At 38.6% G+C, this 19,762-nt stretch overlaps 1 protein-coding gene across 50 annotated transcripts in view; it reads right to left on the reverse strand.

The window, feature by feature from the left end:
- The window catches only part of NEB (nebulin), a 225,713-nt gene that overhangs the window by 181,946 nt on the left and 24,005 nt on the right, over nucleotides 1-19,762 (reverse strand). For all 50 annotated transcript variants that reach the window (XM_005573144.5, XM_045367036.3, XM_065525475.2 and 47 more), the window contains exons 11-27: nucleotides 18,809-18,913; nucleotides 18,033-18,140; nucleotides 15,275-15,391; nucleotides 12,670-12,774; nucleotides 12,475-12,582; nucleotides 12,273-12,377; nucleotides 11,713-11,811; nucleotides 10,641-10,745; nucleotides 9,596-9,703; nucleotides 9,389-9,502; nucleotides 7,042-7,143; nucleotides 6,840-6,947; nucleotides 6,645-6,749; nucleotides 5,496-5,594; nucleotides 3,047-3,151; nucleotides 2,376-2,483; nucleotides 2,172-2,285 (exon numbers count right to left, since the gene is read on the reverse strand). In XM_005573144.5, coding sequence (XP_005573201.3) covers nucleotides 2,172-2,285; nucleotides 2,376-2,483; nucleotides 3,047-3,151; nucleotides 5,496-5,594; nucleotides 6,645-6,749; nucleotides 6,840-6,947; nucleotides 7,042-7,143; nucleotides 9,389-9,502; nucleotides 9,596-9,703; nucleotides 10,641-10,745; nucleotides 11,713-11,811; nucleotides 12,273-12,377; nucleotides 12,475-12,582; nucleotides 12,670-12,774; nucleotides 15,275-15,391; nucleotides 18,033-18,140; nucleotides 18,809-18,913 — 1,815 coding nt within the window. The remainder of the gene's footprint in view (nucleotides 1-2,171; nucleotides 2,286-2,375; nucleotides 2,484-3,046; nucleotides 3,152-5,495; nucleotides 5,595-6,644; nucleotides 6,750-6,839; nucleotides 6,948-7,041; nucleotides 7,144-9,388; nucleotides 9,503-9,595; nucleotides 9,704-10,640; nucleotides 10,746-11,712; nucleotides 11,812-12,272; nucleotides 12,378-12,474; nucleotides 12,583-12,669; nucleotides 12,775-15,274; nucleotides 15,392-18,032; nucleotides 18,141-18,808; nucleotides 18,914-19,762) is intronic.

Below are 19,762 nucleotides of genomic sequence, written 5' to 3' on the forward strand. Positions count from 1 at the left end.
ACAGGAATGATTTTATTCTAAAACAGGGTTTCTCAAGGACCACTAACAAGTGTTCCTATTATTAATGTAATTTAACCTATGAAGAGTTTTCAGTAAAGAAGCATTTTTTAATTGTAATGAAAACTATATGACAATTTGATTTTAATAAAATGACTACTTCATACACAGGGCTGTAGGCTTAGTTTCTTGGCTGGATAGAGTCATTTTTGAATGGATAGTCAACTGCTTTTTAACCTATTGTTGACAGGAGATAAGCCCCACTGAGAATCTCAAAGGGTTGTTTTCATATCAAGTTCAATTTGAGCAACAATTTAAAAGAAGCTTCAGATTGCAGCAGTGAAAAGACTTCATGGGAGAAAAGTTTGAGAAACTGAGCCATTAAAATAACATTGGCCCTTCCGTACAGCGTTATAAACCAAATGTACTGACTGGGCCTCGAGGGCTCCCTTCATTGTCTGGTTTCCTGGAATGGCTAGACAAGGTGCTAATTGGGTCTAATTCCCAGCTTCATTATATCCAGTCACCAATTACTTTGACAGAAAAATTTTGATCCACTGCCTTTAAGAAAACTCTAAATTCATCCTAGTTCCCCATGGTCACATATGTGTTAGAGACAGTGACCTAAGCTGGCAAGCACAGATGCGCACTACAAATCTTCTGTAACAATTCCTTTTGCAAACGATCTGATCTTTTGGCTTTCTAAGGGAACTTGATCTTCCTTCTCACATTTTGTGGGTGGTCACTTTCACTGAATACATTTATTACTTAACTATAAAATTGAGACCCTGGTTTATAAAAGTAAAGTATGGAAACTTTCTGATAGTTTGCAACAACATTGAAAACAACAGTTTGTCTTCATTAGAAATAAACTGATAAAGCAATATTGCAACAGCAATAGGTGTGTGGAAGTATTTTGAAGAAATTGTTGTTACTGTTTTGTTCATGTTCACACCAGCTGACACATACCAGTACATATAAAATGTCGTCAAAGATCCAAATGGCTTTAAAGATTCTTTTTAAAAAGCCATGCATATTCTATATCTGCAGCTTAGCATTTTGCCTGGATATTACATGAGAATGACTCATTTGCTATATGTTTTGGTCATCTATCAATTAACAAATGTTTATTGGGCATTTATTATGTGCCTACTACTGGGTTCTGTGATAGGAATAAAAACAAAAGATAAAAATGCACATGTTATCAGTGGGGAGTTATATCCTTCTTGAGCTGAGGAGACTCAGGTAGTGAACAAGATAGTAATATAAGTGAGCACTACATACTGACATAATCCACTGTGAAGTTACTAGAGAAAATTACAGAATTAGAAGTTTTAAAGTGCTATGTGATGACAGAATAAATGCAAAATGAATTAAAGAGGTATGTATAGATCATTATATAAAAGCATGGTTAAAACTAAATGACACAAACACCCTTGTCTTTCATCATAAAAAACTAGTATCTGCAAGCTACACTGAACATGCTCAGCACTCTTAACGGATTCTCTAAACATTTTATACACAATATATACTATAATTTGCAACAGTAGATGTTTGTCTCTCTGTAGTAAGAATTTTAACTGGAAAATGTTACATGGCCCATAGACAAGCCTTAAGGAACCCATGAGTTCACCAGAATTCAGGCAAAAGGCATGAAAAGAAATGTTCATTTTCTAGATAGATGATTCAAATCTTTTATCCGAGTCTCAAAGGGGTTTATAATCAATGGAGTCTTTTTCTTGGATCTAGACCAAACTCATTACTAAAGTCAATGAAGAACAATGATACTGTATTAAGATTTTTGTGACTCATAAATGTCTTCCAAAGTAAAGACAGTTTGAAAATTTATCATTTTAAAAATTATTTTTCAATTAGAAAAAAATCTGAAAATATTTTGTGTTTTCTGAAAGGTTTTAAGAACATAATCAATATTCTATTAAATATTAATGCATACATTTTTCAAAGTGAAATGAGTATCAGTACAAATCAGTAACTTCTCCCCTCAAATGTGGGAGGTGCAATGATCCGGGGCATCATTCTAAAGTTCTCTACAGCAGTACTTCTGTGAACGTGAAAGAGCCCATGCTCATGAAATCCTTTTCCACACTACTACCCTTGGGCATCTTAGCAGGGAGTCCATCTTGAAAACAAGACACATTCACAAAAACACTCACATCACTCTGGTTTTTGGCTGTCTTCAAGGAGTGCAGCATCTTGGGATCGTCATTAATGCTGAGGGCTCCAATCATTTTCCCTTTGCTCTTTTCATAGTCTTTCTTGTACATCACCTGTAAAGACATCACACATGCCAGATCCCACTCACCAGGTGTCCCTGAGGCCACCCTGTCCAGGTCCCCAGGTCCCTAGGCCACACTCACATCGCTGGTGTTCTTGGTGTTGGCTTTGGCTGCCAACAGGGGAATGGCGTCCACTTTAATGTCAAACTTCTTGGCTTTGCTCTTCTCCCAGTCTTGCTTATAAAGATTCTGGACAGAAAAATTCGGCAAAGGAATGATAAGAACAACAGTAAACACAGTATAATCCAGTAAAAAAAAAAAATATATTGAAAATTTGTGTATACACAGACTTACTTCTCCTATAAATACTATATTTATCAAATTGTAGAATAAGTATTGATTTATCTATCATCCAGTTTCTTTCTCCCTAACACTAAATAAGTATCAACTACTCTTTTTAATGTACTGTAAACTTTCTAAACACTCTGCTATCCTGATTTATATAAGGATGCTATAAAATGACAACCACTTGGAGAAGGTGAAATGTGACATTTACACAGGAAAGATGTTGTAAAACTCCAGGGAATAGCAGATGGGTAATTGGAGATCTTCTGGTGGTAACAGAGACCATAGAAAATGAAATCTGATAGCTAAGGAGTCTTAAGAGCATTTTGGCCTTAAAAGCTCCACTTACACGGTAACAATCTTAACAGTTGTTTATTTGCACAATTCCTAGTCTTGTCTTTTAACATTTATAACATTTTCTCTTTTCATGCACACCAAACATAGGCTTCTGTGGCTTTGGTACTTACATCACTCAGATTGTAGGCATTGACTCTGTGTTGGATAAACTGTGGAGCATCTGCTGGTACATGGCACTTGAACTTCTCACCTTCATGTTTTGCTTTGTAATTCAGCTGAAAAACAAAGGATATTCGAACAGTTCAGGGGAACTTCTTTGAGTTTATTTAGCACAGCGTATACAGCTAAGGCATTAGTGCTGTTTTTAGAAAAATGCCTCAAAGAGATATTCAATTCAGCCAAAGTCTCGCACAGGATTCAAACTGTCATTCCCTATTTCAGGGACTGTGGCACAGTCCTCCTTTATCCTTGGGGGATACTTTTCAAGACCCTCCAGTAGCTGCCTGAAATCATGGATGGCACTGAACCCTATATATACTATGTTCTTTCCTATATATATATATACCTGCGATAAAGTTTAATTTATATATTAGGCACAATAAGAGATTAATAATAACTAATAGAAAAATTATAATAATATACTTAATAAAAGTTATGTGGATGTGGTTTGTCTCACTCAAAATATCTTACTGTATGTTTTCACCCTTCTTGATAAAGAAGGGACAAAGGCGGATGGGTGTGAGATTTCATCATGCTACTCAGAACAACATTCAATTTAAGACTCATGAATTGTTTCTGGAAATTTATGAATTTCTGGAAAATATGAATTTCACTTCATATTTTCGGGCCACGGTTGACTGCAGGTAACTGAAATTATGGAAAGTAAAACCGTGGATAAGGGGGATTGCTGTGTAACCATACTTTGGGCTGCCGGCTGCCATTGCATAGATTCTGTTATATACATGGGAACACATTTCTGATCTACACTGCTAGGCTGTGTCTGGAGAACACGAACTCCTGCAATTAAAGCACTAACAAAAACAATAACAGTTGTAAACAAAATGTTAGCACAGTTAAAAAGATATGTAAATTGTTATTATCATTATTATTTTTGAGACAGGGTCTGGCTCCATCATCCAGGCTGGAGTGCAGTGACACAATCTCGGCTCACTGCAACCTCCACCTCCAAGGCTCAAGTGATCCCCCCACCTCAGCCTCCTGAGTAGCTGAGACTACAGGCATGTGCCACCATACCCAGCTAATTTTAAAAATATTTTTGTAGAGATGGGATTTTGCCAGGTTGCCCAGGCTGGTTTCAAACTCCTAGGCTCAAGTAATCTGCCTGCCTCGGCCTCCCAAAGTGCTGGGATCACAGGCATGAGCCACTGCACCTAGTTGTGAATTCTTACTTAAAATATTAAACACAGAACTTTATTTAAATGTTTTAAAATGTGACATTAGGTGTAAGGAATTGAGTGTAAAGAACGGATGAGACTGTTTAATTTTGGAGCCAAAGGCAAAAATGCACAAGACTGAGAACTATACAAGAAGTAATTCCAAGGCAGAGTCCATTGCCTACCTAAGCCAATAAGAAGAGTGACTGATAGTGACTGACCACATACAGCACTATACTTCTCTGCAGCTTGCTGAGTTCAGCTAGATCAGTAATGTTAGTGTTTAGCTGTTCTTTACTGGAACACAAAATATTAAGATGCTCAGAAAAGTGGCACATGAGCTAAAATGACTTCTGGGTTATACTGATGCCATTCTCCTCTTTACTAATTGGGTATGAGCTAATTTGTGTCATTAAAACATATTTTATAGTAGGACACACTGTATCTTTCACTTTCCTATCTTGAGAAGGGTGTACTACTCTCTAGGACTTAGCTATGTTAGCATCTTGCTGTTCAAAGAGTAGCCTACCAATCACAGCATCAGCATCACCTAGGAGCTTATTAGAAAGTCAGAATATGGAGTCCCCCAGATCTACTGAATCAGAATCTGTACTTCAACAGGGTCAGCAGGTGATTGCATGAATGTGGATGTCTGAGAAGCACTGCTGCTTTTCCCTTGATCTTGGCATGACTGGACCATGCTTGTCTTAGACTTTCTTTGACTACTCAATCTAAAGTGCCCATCCAGTTCTTTCTTTGATGTCATCCCACTTAAATTCTGTGGCATCATTCTATATTAGTTTTCTTGTCATTGTTCGACGTCTGTCTTGTTACTGCGCCCTTTCTTTTTGTAAAGTCTTTGTTAGCAAATTCAAGAATAGGAAATATTTGCCTTGTCCTACAAAAATAGATGCTTCTGTTGTCACTGTTTATTTAAGTTGGCATGGAGTTTTAGTGTGCATGTGACAGATCCTAATGAATAAGATAGTCCCACTAAAAATCAGTGAGTTATTAAAAAATATTTATTTTTATTATTGTCTAACACAACTTTCCTCAGGCTACAATTCAATCTAGCAGCCTCATTTGTGTTTTATTAAACAAATCTTGAAAAATAATAATATTGGGATGGTAGTTAAGCCCATAAAGATTAAGCATGTAAATGCTTACATTTTAAATGAGCAAAGCACTCTGGGTCACGCACGCTTGCATAAATCAAAGCACTTACATCACTAAGCTGTTTCGTGTTGAGTTGGGCTTGCAACAGTACAGGAGTATCAGTGACTGCCGTGAACTTGGTCTTATCTGGATGAACTTTGTAGGTATGCTAGAAAAGAAGATGTTCTTAAATGAAATTTATAATGTATTTATACATTATAATGTATTAATATATTCTTGGTTGTACATACGCTAACATAAAAAATGGTTCCAGGTCAAAATGAAGTCTATTTTGTTCCTGAAAATTTAGTTGATGCGTTTACATTCTCACTTCTCTGTCTCTCTCTCTCTCTTTTTCCTTTGATCCCCACCTCCCAAGTTGCCTCTGGTCTGCCTACAGCAACTCAGCAACCAGATTAGCCTTCCCCTGCTGAAGCCTTACAGTGACTCTTTAGTGAACTTGGTATTCAGTCTCAATTGCACGTCGGCTTATGATCCCTGCAGAATCCATCCCCTCCTTCATCTCCAGCCATTTCACCTCTTACTACTGCCCTCCTCCCCAGTACATTTCAGCCACCCCATCCTTTCAATTCCTTAAATACTGAGCTTGTTCTCTCCTTAGGCCGTTCTTCCCTGCTGCTCCTCCGCTGACCTTGGCCTGGCAGGTCATGCCTGTTTTAGATCTTCCGTGACCACCCAACCTAAGATGCCCATCCGGTCACTCTCTCACACATTGTCCTATTTTAATTCTGTATCATCATCCTATTTTAGTTTTCTTATCATCGCTTGACATCTTTCTTATTTCTGTGCTCCTTCCTTTGTTTATTGTCTCCTCCACTAAGTGGGAGCTCAAGAGGTTGCCGGCTTTTTCCCTGTCTTTCTCAGCACCAAGAAAAGTGCCTGGCCCAGGACGGCTTCTCACGTGAATTTGTTAAATAATGAACACCTATCTCAAACCTGCATGTCCTTCTTTTGCCCCAAATTCATGTAGATACAAACTAATGGAAGTTAAGATCTATAAAATCTGAAATTATTTTGTAACAAATCGCCTTCCTCATCATAATTATTGTGTTCCCCGGTTCCACCCCAAAACCAAAATGTTAAGTGTAATTATCTCCTTCTAATCACTAGATATTACCATTAAACTCCTGCTAAATTTACCACTAGATGTCACAAGAATCCCAAGCCCAATTTCAATAATTCAGGGCAGATAACTTACATCTTTACACTGGTCCAGCTTCTTGATTGCTTCATATTCTTGTGTTATTGTCTGAGGGAAATAGCATTTTCCTTTATCTTCTTCATATTCTGCTTTGTAACTTTTCTGTAATGAGAAAAACCAAAAATAGATCATGATTGTTATAGCTCTCGAACAATGTCACTGTGAGGCATGAACCATTGTCTTCAAACTTACGTCACTGTTTTGAGCTGCAACTTTCATGCAGTGTGTGTGATATGGGTCCTCAAAGCTGCCTACATAATGTCCCAAAATATTCTTTACATATAAGTCTTTATATTTAGCCTGAAAAATAAAACAAATGTAATTTAAGTTAACAGTCATTTGTCGAACAGTAGGAAAGCCCTCCAACCCGAGAGGTAACCGTGGCTTTTCCAACCTCACTGAAGTTCTTCAGCTGTGTATCAAGTTGATATTTTGGGGTCTCACAGTAGTTCATACTCTTTGCCTTTGTCTTCTCGTAGTTTTCCTTGTATAATCTCTGTTAAAGGAAAAAGAAATTAAACCAAAAAGAAAGAAAAATATATCTCAAAAAGTAACAGCCATTCATGTCATTGCTACGCTTTAACTGAAGGGGCAAAATGTATGTTTTCTCACCATCAATTTTCCACAAAGCAGGAAAGCAGGATAGGTGTGGTAGAGGCTCATGCCTTATATAATCTCATCTGCTAATAATCATAAAGATGTGTATGTTACTTGTCCTAATATTTTTTCAGACTGAATAACTTAAAGGACACCAATGCTGCTATTTAAGTAAGTTTTTGTCTTAAAATAAGTCATCTGAATATGTTTAAAGAAAAATGAGTTTGGCTAGGTGCAGTGGCTCATGACTGTCATCACAGCACTTTGGGAGGCCAAGGTGGGTGGATCACTCAAGGCCAGGAGTTCGACACCAGCCTGGCCAACGTGGTAAAACCCTCTCTCTACTAAAAACACAAAAATTAGCTGTGCATGATGGCGCATGCCTGTAATCCCAGCTACTTGGGAGGCTGAGGCAGGAGAATTTGAACCTGGGAAGCAGAGATTGCAGTGAGCCGAGATCATGACACTGCACCCCAGCCTGGACGACAGAGTGAGAGCCTGAAGAAAGGAAGAAAGAAAGAAAGAGAGAGAGAGAGAGAAAGAAAAGGAAAGAAAGAAAAAAAAGAAAGGAAGGAAGGAGGGAGGAAAGGAGGGAGGGAGGAAAGGAGGGAGGGAGGGAGGAAAGGAAGGAAGGAGGGAAGGAGGGAGGGAGGGAAGAAGGGAGGGAGGGAAGGAGGGAGGGAGGGAAGGAGGGAGAGAGGGAGGGAGGGAGGGAGGAAGGGAAGGAAGGAAGGAAGGAAGGAAGGAGGAGAGAAGGAAAGAAAGGAGAGAAAAAGAAAAAGAAAGAAGGAGAGAAAGAAAGAAAGAAAAAAAGAAAAGAAAGAAAGAAAAAGAAAAATGAGTCTGAGAATTGATGCAAAATGAGGTAAAAGGTATAAGGTGAACCTTAGATAATTAAGCACAGTCCTGGAAGAGTATTCCTTTGAGCACTGGGTGAAAACGCATTTTGTAACACTTCTGGAAGCTGGCTTTTATCATTAAGACCTAACAGTTTTCTTTAGAGCAATATAAATGAAAAGATTATTTGTATTTCTTTTTTGCTAGGAATTAGGAAAGCAATTTCTGTGAAGAGTTTTATCTTATTTTTTATTTTTTTGTTTGATTTCCAACTTTTAAGTTCAGTTGTACATGTGCAGGATTGCAGGTTTGTTACATAGGTGAGTGTGTGCACAGATCATCCCATCATCTAGGAATTAAGCCCAGTATCCATTAGCTATTCTTCCTGATGCTCTCCCTCCTCCTGCAACCCCAACCTCCAACAGTGTGTGTTGTACCCCCCATATATCCATGTGTTCTCAACGTTCAACTCCTACATATAAGTAAGAACATGAAGTATTTGATTTTCTGTTCCTGTGTTAGTTTGCTGAGGATAATGGCTTCCAGCTCCATCCATGTCCCTGCAAAGGACATGATCTGATTCCATTTTACGGCTGCATAGTATTCCATGGTGTATCTGTATCACATTTTCTTTATCTAATCTATCATTGTTGATTCCTTGTCTTTGCTATTGTGAATAGTGCTGCAATGAACATATTTGTTCATACATCTTTATAATAGAATGATTTATATTCCTTGGGGTATATACCCAGTAATGGGATTGGTGGGTTATATTTTATTTTTAATAAGTATGTTAAAGTCTTTAAAATAAGATCAATATTCTATAAATTTCTTAAAATAAAATGCTTTGCTTTTGAGTTTATGCCTTATGTAGTTTTTCTTACTTTGACCTTCAACTAATTTCCTTACTTCTTTTCATTTTTCTCTCTCTCTATATTTTTGCAAAGTACCTTAATCAGTTCAGGGCATTGGGTGAATATATACATGCACATGTACCTATACTTAAACATATTAAGCTCATTTCTAGGAAAAACAATAAGAACAATGATATTGTCAGAATATTTTTCCTCCTAATAAAACAGAGGGCATTAAGGAGATTAAGGAAACTTTTGGAATATTCACTGGCATCAAAAGCATCAACAAGAATAAGGAAGTTCATCTTCTTTTATCACCTGGGTGAAGCTTTCACGTGTGATCTGTCATCCTGAATCTGAGATTTCAGTTAGGCTAATGTCCATCCAAGGTTATATTAAACAGCAACTTTGTGGTTACATCTGAAAATAGGGGTGAATTACAAAGACACTCACGTCACTCTGGTTTTTGGCCACCTTCAAGGAGTGCAGCATCTTGGGATCGTCATTAATGCTGAGGGCTCCAATCATTTTCCCTTTGTTTTTTTCATAGTCTTTCTTGTACATCACCTGCAAAGACATCACACGTGCCAGATCCCACTCACCAGGAAATGTCCCCGAGGCCACCCTGTCCAGGTCCCCAGGTTCCCAGGCCACACTCACATCGCTGGTGTTCTTGGTGTTGGCTTTGGCTGCCAACAGGGGAATGGCATCCACTTTAATGTCAAACTTCTTGGCTTTGCTCTTCTCCCAGTCTTGCTTATAAAGATTCTGGACAGAAAAATTCAGCAAAGGAATCGGCAAAAGTGATACACATGTCATGACCTTTAAAGACTAATGGGTAACTAAATACCTTGTCTTAATACAAAATAAATGGGCCCTTTATATTGTCTAGGAAATCATGCATATTTTAAACATTTCTTCTCAAGCTGGAGCTATTAATTCTCCAAGATTGGGCTTCTCTACTCCCCATGAGAAATTTTTATCAAATTAATTTAATTCTAGCTATTATACTAATATTTGATTCCTAACACTGAATGTTTTATAGAGTAGCACAAATATTCTACAGTTAACTTACTTTTCTATGATATAAAGGCATCATTTGACCTCTAAGTTCTCTGCAAAGGTTATTTCATAAATCATTTCAATACTCATTGATGCCAGATAATCTTAGTACTCATTTATAGAATTATTGAAGAAATTGAAAACCCCAAGGATAATTTAACTTTTTTATAAAATTAAGTTTGAAAAATGAAAGACAGAAATGGATATCTGGACTTCTGCCCTTAATCCCCTATATCTTTATTCATGAACGTTCTCATATGTGTAGAAATAAGTATCATTTGTGCGAAATAAGGGACATTATAAGCCCAGGGAATAAAGGAATTATAGTATAATTTAAATGAATATATGGCTAAAAGATCTACCATTAAAATTGCAATTAAGCATACATGAGAGGTAGCATTCTGAGGGCTGGTTACAATACTATATTATGATCATCTAATTGCATGAAACTACTTTAAGATTGCTACACACATTTTGTAAGGTGAATTGAGTTATGTTGGCAGAGGCATAAGAACATGACACAAATGTTAACAGGTCTTCCCATTTTTAACATTAATCCACTCATTGAATTGTAATGAAGCAGTTAAAAAATAAAAGCACAGGTTGTCAGTACATCACATGGTACAGGGCATGAGGAACTTACATCACTCAGGTTATAGGCATTGACTTTGTGCTGGATAAGAGCAGGAGTATCAGGAGGGATATGGCACTTGAACTTTTCACTTTCATGTTTTGCTTTGTAATTTAACTATGACAGAGAGAGAGAGAGAGAGAGAAAACCAATTAGTTCAGAATAATTGTTCCAGAATACAAAAATTCTTGTGTGGTACATTTTGTAAAGTAAATGCCAGCACCGTTGAGATCAGAAGAGACATCTAGAGCTTGGGTAGGCCACCTGCATTACTGAACCTGTGTGCGGGACACTTGACAGCTATTATCACATCTGTCACCATGGTAGGACCCTAAGGGAATGAGGTGGCTCTGTCAAACGTGTTCCCCTCTCTGCGTAGCACAATTGACCCTGTAGGTTCTGAGAGGGGCCCCGCCCTGTCTCTCTTGTCACTGTCAGTGCTCACGTACCAGAGCCACTTTCCTTTCATCTGATTAAGAGTCCTCTCACAGACATCAGGGCTTTTGATGCTCTAATTGGAGCCTTCATTTCTGGTGATAAATCTACTGAGGTTACTTTTATTTTTTTTAGTTCAACACAACTTTGGAAATCCACACTTAAAGCTCATATAATAAAATTTGTCTCAGAGATCCCAATTTCCAGAAACTTACTAGGGAGAGAGAAGCTCATGTACTGAATACCTGCTGTTGGCCAGAGTATGTGCAGTGCACATTTCTTCCCTCACTGACTCTTCAAAACAGTCACAAATTATAAGAGAAATATCAGGCAGAGGGGTGTTAAATCTTTGGCCACCCAGACATCAATGACAGAGCTAACATTTGAAGGCAGTTTTGTCTGACTCTAGAACTCACATTCTTTTCATAGCTTTCAGCTACGTTTGTTTCCTTCACAGAATTGTTTCACGGTAAATGTTATCCACCCAAGAAGATGCAGAAATATGTGTTTATACAAATATATACTGTTTAAACTTGCTAATACTTACTCAGCCTTGTGGATAAACTTGATAAGTCATTGGATTTTACGTATAGAGTTATGAAATGTTATCCCTCATAATTGGGTGTCCTGGGTAGTTAGAGGAACTTACATCACTCAGTTGTTTGGAATTGACTTGGGCTTGTAGCAGAACAGGAGAGTCGGTAACTTGGGTGAATTTTGTCTTATCTGGATGGACTTTGTAGGTGTGCTGTGGGGAAGCAAAGGCATTTGGTTTAGCAGTATCACCTATCAGATCCAAGGTGGCCCATAGGCCAAGCAAATAGAACCTCATGCCCCACAAAGCAAAGCAACTTGTAGTTAATAAAATATTTTTTTTTCTAGCTAGACTGTAGTTTGAGAAGTGCTCTTACACCCGTATGAGAAACTTTCCTGTATCTTCAGGTTGCTGATAACTCTTCTTTGGGAAAATGAGCTAGAATTACCTTTTAAAATGTAGCGATGCCAACAAGGGGAAAACAGGATGTTTACTACAAAACAGATTTCATTTCTCGCAATGAAATGAAATTTATTTAGTTGAAAATAAATTTTATTTTATTTATTTATAAATAAATTTTATTTTATTTGAAAAGGTGTCGACATTTTAAACATATCCTGACCACTAGATGCTATGGAAGGCAGTCACATTCAAAGTTCAGACTACACACTTACATCTTTACACTGATCTAGTTTCTTAATTGCTTCATATTCTTGAGTTATGGTCTGAGGGAAGAAGCCTTTGCCTCTGTCTTCTTCATATTCTGCTTTGTAGTTTTTCTACGAGGAGAAGAAATCAGGCATAAGATGCAGCCATTGTATTCATGCCCTAAGAAAAATGTTATTTGGAAAGTCAAACACTCATCTTAGAACTTACATCACTGTTTTGAGCTGTGACTCTCATGCAGTGTGAATGGTAGGGATCCTCGAAGCTGCCTACATAATGTCCCAAAATATTTTTTAAGTAGGAATCTTTATATTTCTTCTGCAAGATAAAACATATTTCATTTATTAATTGGTGAAAAAATGGGTTCTGTTTTTTAACAGAAGGAGTGACAGTAAGATTGCTCACATCACTGCTGAAGTTCTGCAGAACGGTATCGAGCTTGAATTTGGGGGTCTCGCAGTAATTTATGCTCTTTGCCTTTGTCTTTTCATAGTTTTCCTTGTATAGTTTCTGTCGAAGAAAAAAAATCAGTTAAAGTAGATTGCTGTCACTCCCACACTGATTATAACACTTACATTTTCTAACACTAAACAAAAGATGAAGAAAAGATATCGCCTGTCAACTGTCTTAAAAACTGACAATCGAGGCCGGGCACCGTGGCTCACGCCTGTAATCCCAGTACTTTGGGAGGCTGAGACGGGGGTATCACGAGGTTAGGAGTTTGAGACAAGCCTAGCCAACAAAGTGAAACCCTCTCTCTACTAAAAATACAAAAAATTACCTTGTCTTGGTGTCATGCACCTGTAGTCCCAGCTACTCGGGAGGCTGAGGCAGAAGAATCGCTTGAACCCGGGAGGCGGAGGTTGCAGTGAGCCGAGATGGCGCCACTGCACTCCAGTTCGGGCGACAATGCGAGACTCCGTCTCAAAACAAAACAAAAAGAAAAAAACCTGACAATTGAACACACAGTGTCATGAATTATAAGACTGTTCTATTAGCAATTATTATAAAGCCTAAGTTTCGTACATTCCAAACTCAAAAAACTAAGAAACCAATATGCCACCTCTGACCACGCCCCCCGAGTAGCAGAGATTCTTGTGTATTTCTGAACTGCTGCCCTCTCTGTCTCAAGCTCTTTCCTCACGGCTAGTACCACAGCAAACACGGAGGTTTTGAGCAGTTGCAAGTTGTTTAATTTTTTAAAACAAACCTTCATGAAAAAGTTATGTAAGGTGAGAAATACACAATCTCTCTTTCTCCTATACCTATAAAAAATCTCTTATTACACAATTAGCCTTCAAAGTAAGATTATATATATATACACACACACACACACACACACACACACACGAACTGGTACTATGAGTTATTACTAACTCTTCTTCTCTGCCAGGATTTACCTTTAGCTTGAACAACAAGAAGCAATTATTAGTTTTAAATATGTGGCTGATAAAGCAGATTATTGTCACTTTTTTCAAAATGTAAATGATGCTATTCACATTTAATATTTTTATATTCCTGTCTTTATCAACAACGGAGATTGGAACTTGGTCTTTTAGATGTTTAATAAGGATGTTTTTCACTTAGAGAGCAAAACTGCTTTAAACTGCTTTTACACTACGGTGGGAACGTAAATTAGTACAGCCACGGTGGAAAACAGTATGGAGATTCCTTAAAGAACTGAAAATAGAACTACCATTCAATCCAGCAATCCCACTACTGGGTATCTACCCAAAGGAAAAGAAATCATATGAAAAAGAGACATGCACAAGCATGTTTATAGCAGCATGATTCGCAATTGTGCTGCTATAAACCTAAGGGCCCATCAACCAACAGATAAAGAAAATGTGGTGTATATACAGCATGGAATGCTACTCAGCCATAAAAAAGAATGAAATAATGTCTTTTGAAGCAACTTGAATGGAGCTAGAGGCCATTATTCTAAATGAAGTAACTCAGGAATGAAAAACCAAATATCATCTGTTCTCAGTTAAAAGTGGGAGCTAAGCTATGAGGACACAAAGGCAGAAGAATGATATAATGGACTTTGGGAACTTGAGTGGAATGTTGGGGTGGGAGTGAGGGAGAAAAGACTACGTGATAGTGTCTCAGGTGTCACTGCTTAGGTGATGGGTGCACCAAAATCTCAGCAATCAACACTAAAGAACTTTTCCACGTAACCAAAAACCACCTGTACCCAAAAACTGACTGAAATAAAGTGGTTTTTTAAAAGAAAGCAAACGTGCTTTGCATTGATTTCCCAGCAGAGCTATTTGGACAGATCTATTTATACCCTCTCACTTGCCACTTTCCCTCACCCGCTCCGCAACCACACACACATATTTCCTATGCTGCTTAGTTCAAGGGACAAAGAAAAGATAACTAACCCACACAGACAGCTACATAAAATCCACAAATGTTAGGAAAGCTTAATGCAAACCTAACCATAAGAGATAAACTCAAATCATCACATATTCAATCTCTTTCTTTCTCTTTCAGGCTGTTAGTCTTTTAATCCCAAGCCCAGTCTCATTTGCCTAATATGCTTCAGATTGAACAGCTTAGTTGGGCTCTTAATAACTGCACAATTACAAAGTCCTGTGAAGACTTAGGGGGCCATCTTTTAAGTTCTGTTGTTGGCAAATGATGGTTTCTGGGGCCAAGATCTATCTTTGAAAGTTTCTTGCTTCTGTTAAAATCACAGCACATCTGCAATGTGGAGGCCCAGGTGCCGGAGCTCATAAGCAGCACATCCATATGCAGGCCCAGGTGCCCAGAGCTCATAAGCAAATGAGAATTTCCCTGCCCATTGAATTAACCCCACAGAACCACAAACATTAAGGCACATTGTACTATGCCTTTCTGTGGTTACATAGTTCCAATGAACCTACCACTCCATAACCTTAACGTTATTTGCAAAGTTATATATGCATTTAGTCATTAAAGGAGAAAATTTTCATCTCTTTTGCAGCTAAGGTTTAAAAACATGTTTTGACAAAAATATACTTACATCACTTAGGGCATCTCCTGCCGCCTTCAGCTGCCTAAGCAGTGGGTTCTCTGAAGCAGGAAGCACATTATAATCTGCTTTTCCTTTATTCTTTTCATAGTCTTCTTTGTATTTTACCTGTAGGAGTGAAATAAAATGATGAAGTAACTCTATGGGTTATTTTTGTCCCCATCTCTATTATGGATATGACATACTTCCACAAATCAATTAAAAATGGCAGCTTGACATGTTATAAACAAAATACTCATAGTAACGCATAACAGCAGCAGAGAAACTGCATACATTTCCAGGATGCTTTTTCTTCCCATTCATTTATTCATTCAAAATTATCCATAGGGTGTCAATTCTGTGTCTGGCTTGGGGACAGAATATAAGAAAGAATACATGGTCCTTGCCCTCAAAGAGAGAGACACAGAAATAATAGGAGAGAGAAAGAAATCCAAATAGTCACCGTGCAAGATGTCCCAGATACCTGCTGCTGTAGAACCTTCACTCAGCTCTTAACCCCCAGCTACCTATCTGCCAACACGCTCCTAAAGAAAGGAAGCTGGAAGTACCACCAATCCACCCTTTTAAGCCTCACCTGCAACTGTGCGTGGAGCACACATGTATTCAATTTACAAGGAGGAGGAGGAGGAGGAAGGAGCAGGGAGAAAGAGCCTTGCTTTTCCTTCCGCTCTTCCTATTTGCACCTTTAATTCCAGCTATGGCAGAAGCAGCACGTTGAGGGGTGATGGGGGAGAATAGGGAAGGCAGGGTTCACAAGCCCCTATCAGGAGCCTGTCCACAGGGATTAGAACAAGAAACTGATCCTGGTTCCCACCATGATCCTTAGTGTAAGCCCTTTATTCAGGCAATACAACCACAGAAGTTCAAGGAATCCTAGATAAATCTACCACTTACGAACCTCAGAAAACAAAGGCAATCTGGTATCAAAGACAAGAGATACTCAAGGGAAGTACAGAGGCATCCACCCCCCAAACTCCACAGAGCTTCACAAGGGTATGCTGCAGGAATGAGAGACTCAGATCACTTTTCATCTTAGAGAATTATCTGTTTCCTTGAAAAATGGAAACAACCAGAAAGCAGACTCACAAACTGAACCCACATCTGGGATACGCAGCCTTCTCCCCTGTTATACAGAAGAACTGTCAGGGCTTGTGGCAAAGCCATCCCCTCCTCTTGAGCACCAGATCTCTTCCCCTTCCACATACTCTAGGATATCACTCCAGACATTCTTCCCCATTCCAGCATCACCAAATCTTCCCTCTCTACTGGATTATTTCCATCAACATGATGTTTTTGTTTCGTATCTTAAAAAGTCCCACTTTACCCAGTTTTTCATCAGCTACTTGCCCATTTTCTTCTTTTCTTACCAGGAAAATACTTAGAAAGAGTTGAATATACTTCTAGCTTCAATTTCCCTCTTTCCATTCACTCATGAATCTTCTCCAAGCAGACTCCACCAAATTGCTCTTGTTGAGGTCACCAGAGACCAGACATTGGTAAATCCATTTCAGAGACATTTGACGCAGTTGATGACTCCCTTCCCCCTTCACTTGCTTCCCAACGCATTGCCCTCTCCTGATTTTGCTTCTCCCTCATCTCACATATATGTTCCCATGGAAGGACCCCAGAGTTCAGCCCCTAAAGTTTTCTGTTTACACTTACTCCCTTAATGCTCTCCAGACTCATGGCATGAAACAGTCTCTGTACGCTGATGACACCCCAGTTTATACAACTTTCCTTATATCTCCCCTGAAACTTCAGGCTCATGTAGTCAAATGATCACTGATACTTCCATGTGGATGTCTAAAAGGCATCTCAAATCTACCATATCTGAAGATGAGCTCCTGTCTGTCCTTCAGAAAAATTACCAACTTCTTCCATAGTCTTCCCTGTCTCAATAAAGGGAAACACCATTCATCTAACTGCTTAGACCAAAACCCGTGTCATCCAATCCATCGGCAAATCAAGTCAGCTGTGCTTTCAAAATACTTCTCATCACCTGCCCTGCTACCCTCCTGGTCCAAAACACCACTGTCTTACACGTGGATGCTGTAATAGCCTTCTAAGTGATGTAATCCTGCTTCCTCCGGCACAGCCAAGGCCAGGATTAGAACCAAGTGTGTTTGGCTTTGAAGTTTTTGCTCTCTTTAGTGACCATCGTGCTTCAGAATGCCAAGGACCCAGCTCATTCACCAAACTCACTCAATAGAGCATATGGAAATATCCATGGATTTATGAACCTGCGACCAGGTTTTCCATAGTCAGTGGGAAAATAAGATAAATAATGATAGTGCTGCATGTATGATTGCTTATCTTCGTATAAGGCCGCCGATTGCCTCTTCCTGGGGGAAGTCCTGCTCTCTAAGATTACAATCTTTCTCCTTCTAAACAGCAAAAGGTCCTTCCAGTGAGAAGACACTAAATCAAATTGATAAATGTACAGTCTGGTTCCTCAGGCAAATAATAAATTACTCTAGGAAATACTGAAGATGGTAATTCGATGTTATTAATGCTCATACATGGCAAAACATTTTTAATAGCTCCATTATAATTCCAAAGTACTTTTGTTGTTGTTCTTGTTGTTTCAATTCTACTCTTTTTCAAATGCCTCACATCCACTGGTCTCAACCCTGATAGCTCCCCAAGAACCACCCCTCCCCTTTTTTTACTAATTATATGCAAGAGCCAAAGTTATAAGAAATCCACCCACACTCAAACCATCAAGATAAATGGGATGGTTTCCTTGTACCTTGCTAGCTGCCACACCAGCTTTTTTATTCATTTTATACTCCGGTGTTTCAGTCTGCATGAAGTAGATCTGGTCTTTCATGTTTTCAAAATCTTCCTGGTATTTCCTCTGTAAGACATTAGACAAGGTGAAGAACTGCTGTAGAAATGAACTATGCAAGAATTTCCATGAGAAGACACAGGGATTTGGAAAAGTTACACAAAGCCACCCAGTCCTTGGTTTAGGCTGGTCAGATTACAATTAGAGAATGTGGTACCATTGCAAAAATGATTAGCAACTTAACAGAGATTTAGAACAATTAAAATAGGCTAAAAACAGAATTAGTAAGGCTTTTCTTGGCTACCAAGAAAGAGCTCTTAAGGACCAGGAGCAGGAAACTTAAAAGAAAAGAAAAACAATAGACATGTTTTCCAGGGAGGAGATACTAAATTAATCAATTTCATAACTGTACAGTTTGGCTCCTCAGGCAAAGAATAATTAAAAAGGATCCCTTTAACTTGTACTAACCGCACTTTGCATTCGGTAAGGGGGTCTCACCGTAATGTGTTGTAAAAATTGAGGTAGAAATAATGGTATTTGGCCAAATAACATTTCTCAAAAGGAAAGAGAGTTTGTGAAATTTCTTTCCTAACAGGAACTCTACACCAGGTCTTGTCCCAAGAAGAGGGGCCTCAGTGTCCTGCAACCCCTCAGGTAGGGCAGGTGGCTAGAAGTCACTAAGGAAAGGGGTCTCCCTCCCAGGACGACAGAACGATCGGCCATCCCTTCCCACTTACTGTACTGATGTTATCAGCATTCATTCTGGCGTTTGCAACTTCAAAGCAAGGTGTCTCACTCCATTTGCCTTTGATTTTATTTTCATAGTCTTCTTTGTATTTTTGCTAGAAAAAATAAAAAGAAAATAAGACAAGCATAACTCATGAATTGACAAATAAGACAGCAAATTAAGGAATAATGATTAACTTTAAAAATATCTTCAGCAAGCCATTCTTAGGTCCTTAATAAATGCCTTTAAAAAAAAAATCTTCCAATGTAGTGTCAATTTACCCAACCAGAAAGTTGAGTGATGGGGACAGAGAATGGAGAAAGAAGGTACTAACGCCCCCTCCCCTTGCTGAGTTTGGGGACTTCATTCGTTCAGATGTTGCAGATGTCCCCTGATATTTAAAGAAATAGAGTCAGCAGTCATCCTCTATTTATATTTCAGAGTTACAATACAACATATCAACCTGAGATTTCTATGCCAAATTAACTTAGCCATTAATTTCTAAGCTTTACCAAAACTCCTAGTTATCCAGAAAGAAACAACCGCAGTAAAATTCAACCTGCAGGCTAATGAATAGACCTTTGAGTTCAGAGTTAAATTTAATAGGAACTGGAAAGTAATTCAAAAATTGAATTATTGCCCCATCTGACTCCCAAATCCCACTGCATCTGAATCCCAGGCTGTAAGCTCCTGGAAGAGAGACATGGTATGTTTTCTTCACTTTCATATCCTCAGAACCCGATACAAAATGTAGCATGCAAAAGTTACATTATAAATGTTTGTTCAACTACACTAAACTGGGACCATGATATGTGGTCTTGAAATACCTTGGCTTACGTGTTCTTGGAACAGAATTAACCAAGCCAACCCCAAACCTGGGTCCATGAGCTAGAGCCCGAGCTGAGTTAGAGCATTTCTCCGTCCATGGCTTATAAAAATGTGTTCACAGGCATAACTAACCGGC

This window comes from Macaca fascicularis, chromosome 12 (assembly GCF_037993035.2).
Source record: "Macaca fascicularis isolate 582-1 chromosome 12, T2T-MFA8v1.1".
In the NCBI taxonomy this organism is placed as follows: Eukaryota; Metazoa; Chordata; class Mammalia; order Primates; family Cercopithecidae; genus Macaca; species Macaca fascicularis.